Raw genomic sequence first — 16,549 nt, forward strand, 5'->3', positions numbered from 1 at the left:
TCATTTTGACAAAACTTTTGCAGCTCAGGATTCCTCCCCTGCCTCTAAAGCTTAAATGTTAATAACTCTGCCATTTGTGTCTCACCTGGATTATGTATTTGTTATGGAGCACACTCTTAGGCAAGACATTTAATTTTAAATGTTACATGCTACTGCTATTCCCAACAAGTACTTTTTCTTAAACATGAGGTGCCTCTTTCACATAAACAGTCTCCCTGCCCTCCATAATAAAACCCCAACCCTGGCATTACGTGACAGCACGTTTGGTTACACAGCAATGTGTTTGAAGGTGCTGCCAAAATTACTAGTTGTACTAGGATCTCACAGATCCTCCTAAGTTATGACCACTGAAGCATCAGAGACAGATGAAAAGGTTTCACAAAAAATCTGCAAGGTTTCTTTTCTGAGGAACTGAGAGCAGTTGTTGAATAATACAGCAAGGGGTGTAGCTCACATACCAATGTGCAATCAGACTGAGTGCAGGGAAAGGTGACACGTCAGCAAGGCAAGATAAAGTACATAACACAAAACAATGTGTTTTGAAATTATACCCTTCTCTGCTATCTTCTGTGTTATAATTTACACCTGCAGGGGACTCTGAGTTCAGGTCCTCAGCCCTTATCTCCTGCAGAGTCTCTACTTAGGGTTTGAAAGACATATACAACTCCTCCACCGTTAAGTCCCAGCATGTCCAGCCAGCTGGGGAGGGAGAGATGTCTTTCCAACACCACACACTCTCCTCTTCCTCTCCCTCTCCTCCCTTATCAGTGTAATGCTTAAAGTTTTCTGTAAAAGCTCAATAAACCCATCTCTAGAAAAGGGAAAGATCTGTTATCTCCAAAACATCTCCCATCCAACAAAGTTTAAGTGCAGACCATCTACTTGGCTTTTTGGGGTTTTTTTAAGCATACAAAAAACAATCCTAACCCTGCTCTAATACCCACTGATACCAGAGGAGTGAGTTTTCCCAGATTTCCAAGGATTTGGGAAAAGTCCCCACAAAAGCATCTGCATTGGCAGAGAGCAGCAGCCCTGTGCTAGCAAAGTTGCAAGTTCAACTCTGTACTGTGCTGCATCAGGTCATTTTAGCAGAGAGCAAGAGCTGGGACCACATGTCCTGTTCATGCCTGTCAGCAATATTGTATCAGATGTCCAAATACCTCTAGTTTATCCGTACGCATCAGTTTCTGCCCAGCAGAGCCTCCCGGTACTGTAACAGTAGGATTTCCAGAAACCAGGACAGGAGTATTTGGTAAAAGCTCTGCAGGAACTAAGCCCATCCCAGGAGAAACATGACTCAGGTAGGGACTAAAAGCCATTGTGGGGCTTGTTGCAAGCGATGGAGTCACAGGAAACGTTGTCTGTGTACAGAAAGAAGAAAAACAAAGTATTAGTTAAAAAGCTCTGTCTTGGATTTCCCATCAAAGCCTTGCATCACACTTCAATCCTTTTAGACAATTTGATTAGTCACATCAAAATGCTGTGCTCTCCAATCTATTCATTTATTGCCATTTATTTGCGATCCATTCGCTTCTCCTGACTCACAGATTTGTGACTCATCCTGAATACAAGGCATCTTTATTTGTCAGATCAAAGCATATTGATGATCTTTATAGTTTAATGACACAATTAAGGATTTCATGCCAGCAATTAGGGCAGGCCCAAATTAAACAGACTTCTCATCCCAAATACACATCTCAGCTTCCTTATGCCTACACCACAATGCTGTAGAGAGACTCCAAGGTAAACTGCAGCTTCAGGACCTGGAAGCAGGTAACCCCATTAGCTGCACTGCTGCATCCACCATCAGCCTGGCCTGAGCTCCATGTTAGCATGGCCAGTGGGCCTCAGGTTAGACCAAAGGCACCATTCAGTCAGGTGAGGTAGCTCTGCTGCAGTACACTTGGTTGGTCAGGCATCCTGCACATCAGGGCTTGGTTTCAGAGTGCCAACAGAGTTCAGGCAAAAACCATTTTGGAGAAGGATCTAAGCCTGTGCTCCATGTGAATGGCAGCAAGAGGACACCAAATTCATTAATGTCACATGATTATGTCACAACAGATGAGATGGCTCAGGTGGACTAGTGTGAGGTCCAAGACCCGACCTGTGCTACAAGGAGCCGTGTTCTCTTTGGGACAGAACAGGCCATAAAGATCTTGACCACTTCAGGTCCCTCCTGAAGGTCCTCTGAGTGCAGCAGAGCTTCAGTGCTGGGGGCCAGAAGCTCTTCCCTGACCTGAGCTGATCCAGCAGTGCTCATCTGGAAAATGCGCTGCATCCACTCCTGCTCCTGTGGCAGGGGCTCGAGCACGCCCCAAGGAATGCAGCCTGAAAACTGAACCATTTTTATTTTCCCTCCTGTCACCTGCTCCACTGTGAACTCTCGGTTCCAGTTAAAGCTGCTCATATTGGCAGGTGTCTATGACACCATCCTTGGAAGCTACAACCTCTATTTGGCAATAAATACAAGTGTGCTTACACAATTGCCTGGGGCAGTTTTTTGGCCACACACATCATTCCCTCCTTTCTTTTATTTTGGTACTTCTAGTCCTGTGAACTTCTAAAAGAAGCCACATATGGACAGTGTGTTCCTCAATAGCACCTTCATCCTGGTACTTCCATACTTTGCTTGTTGCAATGAGGAAGAAGTTAACCCACAGTAACACCAGCCAACTGTCCTAATCCAGCTTTAGCTAAACAATGCCCCTTCCTAAGGTCAGTGACAGCAAGCACCTCCCCAGCCACTGACAGAATATATCCCATTTTCTCCTCCTTAGTGAGGAGACACAGCTTCCTCATCAATGGTGCTGGATGCTTTAAGTATAGCAGAACCAACTAATTATTTTCTGGAAGGGATTTCCAATTTTCCTTCTTGTGAGCCTTAGTCAAGCACTGCTTCAGCTGCAGGGAGACTTCAGCCACTAAAGCCAGAGATCCCCCAATCCACTGCCGTTTATTAAATAATTTTCTTCTCTCTTTCAATTCTCTGGTGGCTCCCAGATATTTTACATCTTTTATTGCTAAAAAGGCTCTTTAGGATTTTCAAATCTGTGACTCCCTGACCACTTTAGTGAGAAAGCAGCATCCATTAGACTGTTTTCTTTTGTGCAAGTACCAGTAATTACAGTGGTATCTGCTGAACTTCCATCACCATTTGCACCATAAATGCTGTTTTAAAGAGCTTCTCCTGCCTGGCCAGTCTGCACAGGTTATAGTGGGGCCTGACACGTTGTCATCATTTGTTTTACGTACCCATAGTAACCCAAACCTTGCAGTACATGTGGCTTGCACAAATGTGTGGGCAAACCTACCCTATGTTTTTCAGCACCTAATACAGCAGAAGTATCCTGACTGAGCAGGTGTGGCACAAACACTGCTCTAAAATGCCAGGACATCCTTTAAAGCAAGCTTCTCCTGCTTGGCTGGGTTCAAACACAGCCAGCAGCCAGGCCAAGAACCTCACTGGCTTCTGAGACAAAGGGAAGATGTTCCTCCCATTGCTGAAGGAAGGATTTGTGCAGACTGGGAATGCTGGGGGCTTGCAACACGTCACACTGAGTGAATTCACATGAAACATTCACTAAGAGATTATATACCAGCCTCTTCACCAAAGCTGCTACAAAGGTGGAAGCAGGTCCTGCTCCTTGAAACACAATCCCCAACTCCCTCAAAAGCAGTTCCCTCTTCTCACTGGGAGCAATTAGCAAGGGCTAATGGATCCAAACCCAAGCTGAAGCGAGTGGAGGAAAGACGTACATGAGGAACAACTGAGCAGTACAATCCACTTGCAGTCCTGGAGACCTGCAGAGTGATGCTCGTAGGAGCAGGAGGAGTTTTTATTGCTGCTGCTGTTTGTTCACCCCTTTCTGTGTCCTGACATCTGCTGCTGCCTTCCCAAGGTTTCCCAAGGCTCCTTCTGCCTGCCTGCACTGAGTGCCTGCTCCCCTGATGGGAAGTGCCAGTTGTGCTCCACACCCTGCCCGCAGGCTGGGGCTGCTGCTCGCAGCCAAGCGGGTGCACAGCCAGGGAACAAGCAGACCTCACTCAACAGATTAAACCTACAAGAGCTGGGGTTTTAAGTCTGGAGTGTGTGAAGCACTCTGAGAACTGTGCCTTTGTGAGCTGGCACCAGGGAGCTCTGTATTTATTGTGGCTGATGAGGGGAAAAGATGGGTTGTGCTCACTGCCAGACCCGGCTGCCTGTCTTGGATTGGGAAATCCAGTCTGGCTCATGCATCAGTACCAGTAATAGGGATGCTGCCAGCCAATGCTTCCCTCTACGTCTGTGCAGGTCCCCCATGTCCTCAGGGAATGTGAGCAAATTTCCTCCTTGCAGCCAGAACCCAAATGTAATTTTTACTCCAAACAGCACTGCCCTCCTCAACGTGCCTCCTGTCCACCTCCTGTGACAGCTTTTGGCTGGGATACAGTAAATTTTCTCCACAGTAGCTGGTATAGGGCTGTGGTTTGGATTTATACTGGAAACAATGTAGATAACTCAGGGATGCTTTTGCTGTTTCTGAGCACTGCTTACACAGGGTCAAGAGTTTTTATGCCTTTCATCCCACCCAACCACTGAGGTGACTATGGGGGGCAGCACAAGGAGTTGGGAAGGGACAGAGGACAGCTGACCACAACTGACCCAAGGGATATCCCAGACCAAATGGCATCATGTTCCTGATATAAAGCTGTTGGAGGAAGAGGAACAGAGGGACAGGAGACCTGACAGAGCAATGTTTTGGCCATACACTAAAAACCATACTCTCAATTTAATTGCTGGTATGCTCTAGGGCAAAAGAGAAGGATAGAAAGTATCAGCATTTACTCCTGCTGCCCCCCTTCAAGCTCTTGCTAATTCAGGAAATATAAAGACAGGTTTGCTAATTCCTTGCAAATTAGCTTTTATAAATCATAGCATAGAGACACTACCAGTAACTCCTGTGCAGAGGGAAACAGGTTACAGTGCAGCAGCAAAGGGTTCAGGGTGGTAGCAGCTCACAAGACTGGTTTACTGAGTATTAAAATGCTTGTAAGAATAGTAATAATTTTAAAAAGCTGAAATGACTGTTGTGAGAACACATCTCAGGGGGAGGGCTGCCAAGGACTTGGACAGCTCTAAGCTCCTCAGAGACCTCAAGCATGAAGCTGTTGGGTTGAAGGTGTGAGCAGAGAGAAGGAACCGTCCCAGGGAGGGGCATTTGTCACCACTGATGACAGCAGAACCTGGAACAGCTGATTTTGTTAACAATCTAGAAGTTGCATTCAATTTGGCTAGCAGAAATTGTGCTAAAGCTAGAGAAGAAACACAGAGTGGGTGTGAAGAGGAAGGCAGAAGAGCGGTTGGTGTTTTGTCAAACACAAGCACTGTCTCAGCCAGGAAGTGTTGATTCTGAGTTACCTCAGACCCTAAAAAAGGGAAAGCCTGAAAATGAGAGGCCCACTGTAAATACAGAGGTGTTGATAGCCTGAAGGAGGGGAGACAGGTCACTGCTAAGCAGCTATATATGGAAAGCACACAAAAAACAATGGCAGCTTACAGTCTGGTGTTAGAAACTGAAGATAAAGATCTCATACTGACAAGATTGAAAACCTTGATATTAAAAACATACTTGATACTGTCAGAAAACCCAAAAATCTGCCTTCCCCCCAGTGCAACTTCATGGGGCTGGCTGGCTGCAAAACCACCCTCCAACATGAGGCTGAGCATGCTGGAGTGAATCCAATGGGCCAAAGCACCCAGCTACCTACCACCACAGATGCTCATTTCCCCAACCAGACTGGATAGACACTCCTAGCTCAAAGAAAGGATCTCTCATTTGTGGGCTGTTGTAGTGTAAAAGACAGGTGTTAACACCCCACAGCACTGTCTCTTGGCAGATATCAGCTCCTGGGTGGGCCAGGATACCTGCATTTATTCATTCCTAGTGTGTCTTTGACTAGACGCTGCAATATAAATCAGGTTTTTGCTGCATAGAAAAAATGCCTGTGCAAAGCACCTGTTGAAATCAGCTCCAGCACTTGCTCCAAGCATCACTGGTCAAGCAAGTTGCTCACCCTCTGCATTAACCCCTCCATCAGCACCAAGGAGTGGCAGCAGGATCCTGCTGCCCCAGGAGGGAACCAAGGGCTGGGTTAAAGTCTGGGCTGTCTTCAGGGGCATGGGTGACTCAGAACTATCAAGATAGTCCTGTCTACAAAGATCTTGGCATGAAGAAAAGACAAAGAGCTGGAAAACAAAGAGAGGAAACAGCCTCCCTAGGCAGCAGCAGAGGCAGCTGCAGGGCAGGAGTGGTGACAGGTGTGTCACCACTGCCATGCTCCATCAACAGCTTGTCCAGGCACTGGGCAAACCAGTACCCTGCTCCATCACGTCACCAGGACCCTGGGCTGAAGCACCTTCATGGACACCTCCAAAAGTCTGCCCCACACTGCTGCAAAGGGATGAAGCAGGATGGAGAGGGTGGGCACTAGGCCCAAGGTGCTGCACTTTTTGGGTGGTCTTGCACTGGCACACACAAAGTGACCATATCTGAGAAACCAGACATAACATTGACCAAAGCAGCTCTTCCTATCAATGCCAGAGCCCAGCTCATAGACAAATGCCATTTCAGGAAGCCTGGTGAAAAACTACTCTGTCAAGTGCTGGTTTGGTTTGGATTTGGTGAGGGTTTTTTGGTGGTGGTTTGTTTTTTGTTTAACTCAGTAGCTTTTCTGGTGAAACTGCACTTTAAAATGTCTAAGCATTCAGCTGCTGTTTGGAGCTATTAAGTGTGCTGTTTCAAATCTCATCTCTGGCAAGCATCCCAATTAAGCAGGCATCCTGTTGATCAGCTTTCTGATCACATGGGATTTGCTCTGCGGCTGCATCAGATACAATACCTTCTGCTTTGACGAATTTCATGTGTACCCAGAAGGAGGCCCCACCCTTCTCATTTAGAGAAAAAAATTCTCAAAGCCAGCTTCCACTGACAGCATCTTTGGGAAATCAAAGGCAGTTGAAAGAGCAATCTCTTGTCTGTCCTGAAATTGGTGTGGAGCAAGTTGGGCAGCAGGAATCAGACCAAGAGCTTGTTTAGTCTGAGTAAAGTGTGGGAAAGCACGAAGGGAGCAGTCACTGCAGAACAAATTTTTATTTTTCTTCTTTGCCCATGTCTCCCTCATGGCACAATTTAGAAACCAGGGGCCTTTCTCATCAGATAAGGTTACTTCTGAAATGAGAGCACTAACTAGACAAACCAACATATTCAGTCTGAGAGGCAATTTAAAAGGCAGGAGTAAAATTTAGGAGCATACTGGACCTGCAAGATTGCAAAGTGGGAAGATGAGAACTTTCCAAAAAGGAAATCCCAAAGATGCTTTGAAAAGCCAGCCAAAGAACATCCACTGTGAATTCCTCACAGAGGAAAACTCCAAATAGGAAGGGTTTGCTTTTGGTACAGGGCTTGGAAACCAATGTCATTATTTAGTGGGAATTCAGGATTCCTTCTGATGTGGACATACCTTCAAGCTCCACAAAAAAGAGGTGCAAGACTGCAGCAGATAAGAGCCTAAAGTACAGCACAACTAAAGACCCTCTCTGTGGCCAATTTTCTGTATCAACTTTCCATCCTCAAAATGGGACAAATAGCATTTTCTTAGCTTATAGGGCAGGATAAAGCTACTAGCAGACACACAAGATGATCAGAGTGATGGCAAACACCAAAAACCCCTCAAAACACAGGAGGAATATGCCAGACTGAGGAAATAGCCCAGTTAGGTGGCAGACCACCAACATGAAGGGACACTGACCAGCTTTCCCTGCTGAAACAGGGAAACCTCTATCACACATTCTTACACCAAACATCACAACAGCCTCTAATGAGGAGGAATCCTTTACTGTTCTCTGGTGAGAATAAACCAGACGCACCTGAACTTTTCAGCTGGGGTGACAGATGCTGTGTCCCACATGGGCAGAGAGGCCAGGCACTGTAGGTGGGACACCAGGAGGCCAAGTTCAGGCTGGTTCACAGACTTGACACTTTCAGGCTGGAAGAGCTTGCCCAAAGGATCTGGCCAGTCCTTCCATGTGGCATAGCACAAGGAGCCTCACCCAGCTACAGCACACTAAGTGCACACTGCCCCAGGAAAGACACTCATTCCCAACTTCAAACTGAGAACCCCTAATTAACTTCAGGGCAGCTTATTCACATCAGCATTGAAGAGCTACTTCAAGACCTCTGACAGCTCTTAAAATAGACATTGTGACAGACTAAAACTCAGCTGACAAGTGTCATCCCCTCCCAGATACACCAACCAGCAGACACAAGCCATCCTCTCCCTGGCGTAACAGGGCTCTCCAGCCTGAAACCTGTTTTAACTGACAGGCAAAAGCAGGGACAGGCAGTGAAGGCTTCTCTGAACTACCTGCTCTGCAAACATCTATCTCCCACAGGCTTCCCTTCCTACCTGAAAAGAAGCAAATCCTTCCTGCTCTAACTCTAAATCAGCATTACTGTGAGAAACAAGTGACAGGGCTGTGACATTAGTACAACTCTCTGCTGGGACAACTGCAGTGAAATGGTCCCACTCCCAGACATTAAAACGGATTTAAGTCCAGGTAGGATTCATCTTTTCCAGTTTTAGTCCAACAGTGCCACACAGCTAGTCCAAGGGAGTCAGCATCATCTCAGTGCAAAACAACAATCCAAACCAGGATCCACTGGAATTGAGCCACTCAGAACTCCTGGGATGTACATCAATCAGCTGGTCAAAGAAGCACCTGGTGGTAAGACCCTTCCACCTGAAGCCCTGAATCTCACAGCTCCTCAGTTATCAGAGGAAAAGAGAGGCACAGCTTGGAAAGAGATGCAAAAGCAGTATCAGACACCCCTCTGGAAGATTCTGCCCAGATTCTGCAGCACAGACAATGGCCTGAGCTCAGGCACAGGGCTGGGACCTCTGTGAACAGACAGGGAGGACAGGGAGTAGTGTAAGCCCAGCAGGCTCAAGGCTGTAACTCACAGCTGGCTGTAGGGACAGGGAGCAGGGCTGTAACTCACAATTGGCTGTAGGGACAGGGAGCAGGGCTGTAACTCACAGCTGGCTGTAGGGACAGGGAGCAGTGTAAGCCCAACAGGCTCAGGGCTGTAACTCACAGCTGGCTGTAGGGACAGGGAGCAGTGTGAGCCCAAGAGGCTCAGGGCTGTAACTCACAGCTGGCTGTAGGGACAGGGAGCAGGGCTGTAACTCACAGCTGGCTGTAGGGACAGGGAGCAGTGTAAGCCCAACAGGCTCAGGGCTGTAACTCACAGCTGGCTGTAGGGACAGGGAGCAGGGCTGTAACTCACAATTGGCTGTAGGGACAGGGAGCAGTGTGAGCCCAACAGGCTCAGGGCTGTAACTCACAGCTGGCTGTAGGGACAGGGAGCAGGGCTGTAACTCACAATTGGCTGTAGGGACAGGGAGCAGGGCTGTAACTCACAGCTGGCTGTAGGGACAGGGAGCAGTGTGAGCCCAACAGGCTCAGGGCTGTAACTCACAGCTGGCTGTAGGGACAGGGAGCAGTGTGAGCCCAACAGGCTCAGGGCTGTAACTCACAATTGGCTGTAGCTGTGCGCCCGGGAGCATGAACTGCATCTGCTGAGCAAACATGGCTGCGGCCGTCTTCTGCTGGATCAGGTTGTTGCGTCCATTTATTTCAAGTTGTGTTTTTAAATGTGGGGGAGGGTGGAGATATTTGCAGTTCTCTCGGGTACACCGGCCCTAAAAAACATAATGGAACAGCATTTCAGTGAATGTAACACCCAGGGCAGCCAGAGAAATTTAATTAAGGATTGTTTGGGTTACTGGAACAACACAATCATCGAGGTGGAGGCGGCTTGGTAGCTACTGTGCCTCTTTTGTGATTTTTCTATAGTAGGTGAAGAGAAGAGCAACATGACTTCTGCAGTAACACTAACTGAATACTATCAAGCTAAACCAAAAAGTCAGGCTTCCTGATGTTAAAATGATTGTTGTAAGAAAAAAACCCAAAGAATCTAACACAAACACCAATACTTTCAGAAACTAGTGGCAGCAGTTCCAGAAACAACAACAAAAATTCCCTGTTTCCTTGTGCGGGTTGCTTTTCCCCTCCTTCCCAACACCAGACCACTTAATTGGCCCTGACAACCAGACAGAAGAAACAAAACTGTCTCTACCACTTCCCCAGCTGCACTGGATAAAACTTTAAGAGGACAGCTCTGTAAGGCAGCACCTCTGATCCACAACATGCGGGTACCCCAAGATGCTGAGAACTGGCGGTCACAGGAGGAAGAGCTGAAATTATTTTCCCCCTTCATTTGTCAAAAGTGATGTGTGTTGCATCACTGACTCCTTCCCCCCTGCAATAAACATAAGTACTAGCCATGCCAGTGGCTCCTAAAAGGCAAGAGATCACTGATGTTATCCCTGCAAATCAGCTGAGATCATCACTTCAAAAATATGTATAAACTGTCTTACTTTAATAGTGTTTGCAAGTAGACATAAGAAGATAAATATCACTAAATAAGAAAGTTAGTAAGAAATGTTGTCATTAAGATGAAACAGTTCTTGAAAAATAAGGTTTTCTGTCTTCCTCCCTTTCTTTTTTAATTTCTTCCTCAAGAAACAAGAGGCATACAGAAAACATGAAATACTTAATCTAACTTTATGCAAAAATTGTGACTTTTTTGAGGAGCAAATTCTTTTGAGCTATTCAAAGCTTATTATAGTAAGGCCAGACCTGGAGGCCACAGAGCTGTTCCATGACAGATAATAACAGCTCCTGTAGCCAGCAAAGGCACAGGACCATCCATTACCCAGCCTATCCCAGGCACAGTCATCAAGGGCTGGACACAGAGTTCTCAGTCTCAGTGTAATTAAATTTGCTTTCCAAAAGGGGCACATCAGATGACCCCATGTACCTGCCTGTGTTAGAGGGATCACGTGCAGCAGAGCTGTAACCCCATAACCAGGTGCACAAGGATACAGCTGTTACACACCATCACCCAAGGCTCAGGTGGGAGCCTCCTGGGATCAGCCCACGCTGCATCCAGGATACTCCACTGGAGGTTCTTGAAGGCTTTTGCAAACATACAGGTGAAATCACTGTACAGTCCAAGTACCACTGCAAAAAGCCAACACCATGACCCACTGGAGGGGCTTGGTTTTGAATCCCCAGGATGCCAGGCTGCTGTAGAGCAGCCTGAAGTGTCCAAGCTTTACTCTGCCTCCCTTCCTGGTGGGGATAACAGCTTCACTGGAGAGAGGGCTGCAGAGCTTGACTGCAGCTTAAAAGGGGCTGTTTGACATGTGTCATGGGAACAGGCTCCTCTCTTATCTGCTCCGAGGAGATCAGAGTTAAACAAAAGGCAAATAATTAAATGCAAGAAGTGATGGGCTAAAGCCAGTGGGACAGGAAAAAAACCACTTCCAAACTTTAGCAGCCTGGCTTGGTGGAATGAAACTGCCCTGCTCCTAAAAGAGCCCAGTGGCTCCCAACAACCCAACTCAAAAGGAAAGAGGCTTTTTAATACTATTGTTTTGGCTTCTCAGCAATCCAACAGCCCCAGATCCCCAGCAGTGAGTTAACTGCTCACAGGCCCTGAGGACAGGAATCTTCATCACCAGACACTTCCACATCTGTGTGAAGTGAGGGTAAAACGGCACCACTGCAGCTGGCTTGTGCTCAGACACCCAGTGCCACTACAAAGGAAATAACTGCACTAATCTGCAAGGAGAACACTGGGCAGGTTTGGGTCATCCTTCTCATGCTGCACAGGACCAGGCACCTCTACAGCCTTTCCCATCACCTGGCACCAGCAGAAGTCCAGGGTTCAGCCTCAGAGCACATCTGCAGTGTCCCACCTCCACAGCTCCTGCAAGGCTGCTGCTGACCAGGGGCAGACCCCATGGAACCACAGGCTGCCCATGGCAAGGCAGCAGCTCCAGCCTCAGAAATTCCTCCTGACTGTAACTTGGCACAAGTACTTTGGGTTGGGGAAACACTTATTTCTACCAAATTTGGAATAAATCTGTGTAGATGTTCCTACACTGCAGGAATGGAGAAGATGAAAAAAAAAAACCTACTGTTTTTTGTAAACAATGCTTACACAGTTGACTTCAACTTGAGAAGGACTTCGCTATTTCAACTGAAATTGTGAATATCATTGATACCAGCAACCCCAGCGTGGTGTGAAGCTTTGTTCTATTTTTTTTTCCCTCAAAGCAGTTTGCTTAATTCCAACAGGGGGTTCTACAAACAGAGTATTTTTACTACCAATAAAAAAACTACCATACGGCACGAGGCGTTGGTCTTGCAGACAGAGTCTGTAAGCTGAAACCAGTGCCCACACAGTGCTACTGGCTTTCAAGGACATGTATTTGTAAGAAACAGAGCTGTGCAGGTGCTGCTGCAGAGCAAAGGCTGTGAAATGCTGTCAGTCAGGCCTTTGAGGGCTCAGAAAGACTAAATGAACCACTGCTACACTCAGATTCAAACCCATGCCTTTGGTCTAACTCCTCCCCACTAACATTTTGTTCCTGAGCACCACCAACCACTCTGTTTCACTGGGGCATATTGGAAGCCACAGCTGAATTGAGCTCCCCTCTACAGCACCACAGTAAGCTCTTCATCTCTCAGATAGAGAGTGATGTGACAGTGACACAAACTGTTCCCAGTTTAGACATCTTGCTCTGTAACAACTTTCAAGATTCTCGCTCTATAGTGATGGGCACCACCAGTACCCCCTGAACTCCAACACTGGTAGGGGTGAGCCCTTCTTCTACCCTTTCCATCACAACACCCAGTGCTTGATACTTCCCAGAAACACACACAGTCTTCAAGACCAATTTCAGCTCTACAAAAGCTGCCAGAAGGACAGAGGAGATGCCATTTTTAACTCCTCAGTACCAGCTGCAACACAGCAGGGAAAGCAACAGGGAACTGGTAGCAAATCTGCTGTGTGGATACTGGGCTGGGGATAAATAAGGACAAATCCATTTTATACCTGAGTGGCCTAGGAATACAACATGAGAAAATACAACAAGGAGTTAGGCCTCCAATTTTAGAGCATATTTATGCTACAAGGCACAGCTTTCCTAGAGGGATTAGCTGTGGCTCCAGCGTATCAAAAGCTCAGCACAGGGCACAGGACAGTTCCAGAGCTGTGCACAGAAGACCAACTGAGGCATTCTCCAAAAGCTGAGTGTTGCACCAAAAAGCATCATTACAGCACCTGGAGTGGCCACTGCACATGTTGGCAGGGGGCTGGTGGTCAAAAACTGATCTGTGCTGGCAAGCAGCACACTGAGCCTGCTGGCACCAGTGCAGCCATCCTCCTGTAACTGGAAATCTGAAATTTGCTGCTGTCAATTTAGGCTCAGAACTGACTCCAGGACAGGCACATTCCCACCCTGTCCCGGGTGGCACACAGGGCTGCAGCCAGGGAATCACCACCCAGTCACAGACTGCTGCTGGCCTTGGCAACACGCTAAATATAGCTCTGTTTTCTGGCTCCTCACAAAATGGAAGGAGTCTGAAGGACCATGTTCATCTGCTTCTTTGCCAACTACAACCAGGAGGGAAAAGCATATGGACTGCACTTTCCAAGGCTTGAAAAATGGATATTAAAAATAAATCATTAAAAGATTTTATAAGAGTATCTTCTCCCCATTTCTTCCCACACACTCCCCCACCCTTACAGTAGGCTGCTGGCATGTGATTGACTCTGTGTTGCCAACTTAAGTCATGCTGTGATGGCGTATACTGTAAATGGCCTGGCATCTGACACCAGCTAACGTGACAGCAGCTTGCACTGCAACAAAGCCAGCTGTTTGGAGTGCAGCACTGAAGGCAGCGCACTGAAACCAGTAGAAAAACCTGCATTATACCTGGTTGTGTGGAGTTTGCACCTTGTCATCTGCATCCTAGCTCAGCGGGATGCAAATAAGAGCATTCTGGGTACTGCACCAGGCTGGATGAACCTTCCCTAAGCATGTTGCACAAATTCTCTCCTCCCTGGCTGCTGAAGTGAGTGGAGCTGTGCTGCAGAAACAAGGCTCCCAGCACAACCCCCAAGGCTTGCTCACATGTGCACCAGTAATGCAGTTTGTTACGGTCTCTTTAATCCCGGACACCAGTGAGGGGTTCCAGACACACATTTCTGGCTTTAATGACTGCACACTACGTCCCATCAATCACCAGCAGTTCTCATGTGAAAATCTTCAAGCTAATGTGGCTTTTCACACACTGGAGGCTGCAGTAGGTTGGTGCCCTGACTGTGCAGTCTTTTCCACAGATACTGATGACATGTGCAATGACTGACAGCAAAAAGAATGAAAAGAGACCAGGCAGGAAAGGATTTCCATGTTTTGCACAAAACCAGGCACCAAAACACAGCTTGTCTACATAACTTTTCTCTGCATGAAGCAGCAGATTTCCACCTCCCAAGAGGAACTCAGTGGGGAGGCACATTCAGAGATGTGCTGGCCCTGCTTACTCAGTGCCTGTCGCTCCAGTGCTGAGGCATGAAACGCTCTCTGCTTTCCATCCCACTCACCACATGCACACAAAGGCTCTCTCCTGGCCATGGATCCTTGCTCCTGCCACAGCCTTGCATGGCTTTCTTTCTCATACACAATACAACCTCAACCACCATGGTGTCTGCTCCACATTTGCAGGGTAGGCTGCAAATTCATGCCATAGAGCACGAATTGTCCTGCAACAGTGGGAGGCAAAAAGTGGGGAGCTCAGGGTTGCATCCCCATGTCCAAGCAGCACAACTAAGAACATGTACTGAGCAGCACGTGCTGCTTTAGGTCTACCCCTACTGCCACCTGCTCTGCAAGAAAAGAGAGGTCCTGGGAGGCAGAGTTGGCACCTGGTGCCCAAGCTCTAAGTCCTCCACCCATCCTATAAGGATTGCAGCTTTGAAGTTACACTTCCAGGACAGCAAATCACCAGTGCATCACCTCTACTCAACTGCTCACTGCAGTTTGTCCCTAAGCAACCTTCTCCAGGGCTGAGCAAGTGGAATGCTGGCTGGATTGAGTGGCTCATCCTGCCACCTCCAGTGCACTGCATGGCTTGTCCAGCCACCTCCAATGCTGCACCACACTCCTCTTTCCATACAGGTAGAGAGCTGTGTTGGAGGAAGGGAGATAGCTGTCCATCTCCCTGCTGGATCAAACACCTTCCACTGGCAAACATCAAATAGCATGGAAATAGCATGTTTTCAACTGGAAAACAAAGGAGGCTGGAGCTGACAAGTCAGTCTGATCATTAGTGAGTGTTATGTCTCAGAGAGGTGTTCATGCAGCCCAATTGTCACTAGCTGCAGTTCAAAGCCAGCCCTGATCTGCAAGCCTGATCTTTATCTGCAAGTCCTTTCTACAGGCTAATGGAATTTCAGAAATTATGCTGCCAACTGAGTCAGTGAGAACTGCAACCTCACAACCTCCCTTGAACATTGACCCTGGCCCAATACATCAGGTAACTTCTGCTGCAGAGCAATGCTTTTCTCCTAGCAGTGTTGGAGTAGCTCACTTTCACAGAGCAGTGTAAAAGTGAAACTATGTAGAAAACACTCCTTGAATATGTTCTCATGGAAGGCTGTTAGACCCCCCTACAAGCATCCTAAAATCCAGGTCTGGAAGGATATAGTAAAGTGATACATCTCCCCACTGCCCACACAGATCACTTATATGCTTTGTTCCCGTTTCTTGTGTATTTCCCAGACATGGGACTCCAACACATCAGTCTCCTCACAGCTGATTTTCAACTGCAGTTTTGCTCCACTTGCAACAGAAACCTAAAACTTCTGGTTTAGGCCAGATAGGAATTATTCCTTTCCTCCTTGAGGAAGGGCCCATACTTAAAGGCTATTGTCACATCTACCCCTATTCCTTACTCTCAGCTCCAGACTATGCAAACCACCCTCTTCCAACTCTCCCTGCACAGTATCCAAGCTTTTCCTGAGGCTACTCCCCCAGTCCCTGCTGCTGTGGGCACCTGCCCAGTGCTCCACCTAACCCCTGACCAGTGCTATGCAGGTACACAGATTTTTTCACAAGTCCTGCAGATGACACTACTGCTTTTACATCCCTGCATGGCATTTTCTTTCCTACTAACAATGTAACATACTTTGATTCACTCTCAACAAGCTTTTCCCAGAACTACTCCAGACCCAGCTATGCTGCTCTCTGTATGAGGCAGCTGATTCACTCCAACTCTGTATTTCATACTGCTTTTATTGAACTCACTCACCTTTTTATGGATTACTTTTCCAACCTGTCAAGACTATCTGCAACTCCACACCTGGTTCTCTAAAGAGTGTCTGTAGTTCCTCCCAGCTCAAAGCACACTACCAATTTAACAAGCATACTCTCTCTATTCCATCATTCAAGCCATCAGAACAAAACAAAACTGAACAGTCCTGCCAAGCACATCCTTCCAGACTACCACTGAACTCAGTTTTCCAAGCTGTTGTGGATAGTCACATAAAAATTTATCCTATGCTTTGTTCCCTGTCTTGTTTGGAAGTGGATTTGT

At 47.2% G+C, this 16,549-nt stretch overlaps 1 protein-coding gene across 8 annotated transcripts in view; it reads right to left on the minus strand.

Annotated features, from left to right (window-relative positions):
* MBNL3 (muscleblind like splicing regulator 3) overlaps positions 1–16,549 on the minus strand; it is a 93,676-nt gene that overhangs the window by 23,336 nt on the left and 53,791 nt on the right. For all 8 annotated transcript variants that reach the window (XR_008508618.1, XR_008508619.1, XM_036402009.2 and 5 more), the window contains 2 exons: positions 9,577–9,741; positions 1,161–1,361 (listed from right to left, as the gene is read on the minus strand). Coding sequence is in view for 6 of the 8 variants with exons in the window: in XM_036402009.2 (XP_036257902.1) it covers positions 1,161–1,361; positions 9,577–9,741 (366 nt within the window). In the remaining 2 variants the exon portion in view is untranslated. The remainder of the gene's footprint in view (positions 1–1,160; positions 1,362–9,576; positions 9,742–16,549) is intronic.

The sequence above is a fragment of the Molothrus ater genome, chromosome 14, assembly GCF_012460135.2.
Source record: "Molothrus ater isolate BHLD 08-10-18 breed brown headed cowbird chromosome 14, BPBGC_Mater_1.1, whole genome shotgun sequence".
In the NCBI taxonomy this organism is placed as follows: domain Eukaryota; kingdom Metazoa; phylum Chordata; class Aves; order Passeriformes; family Icteridae; genus Molothrus; species Molothrus ater.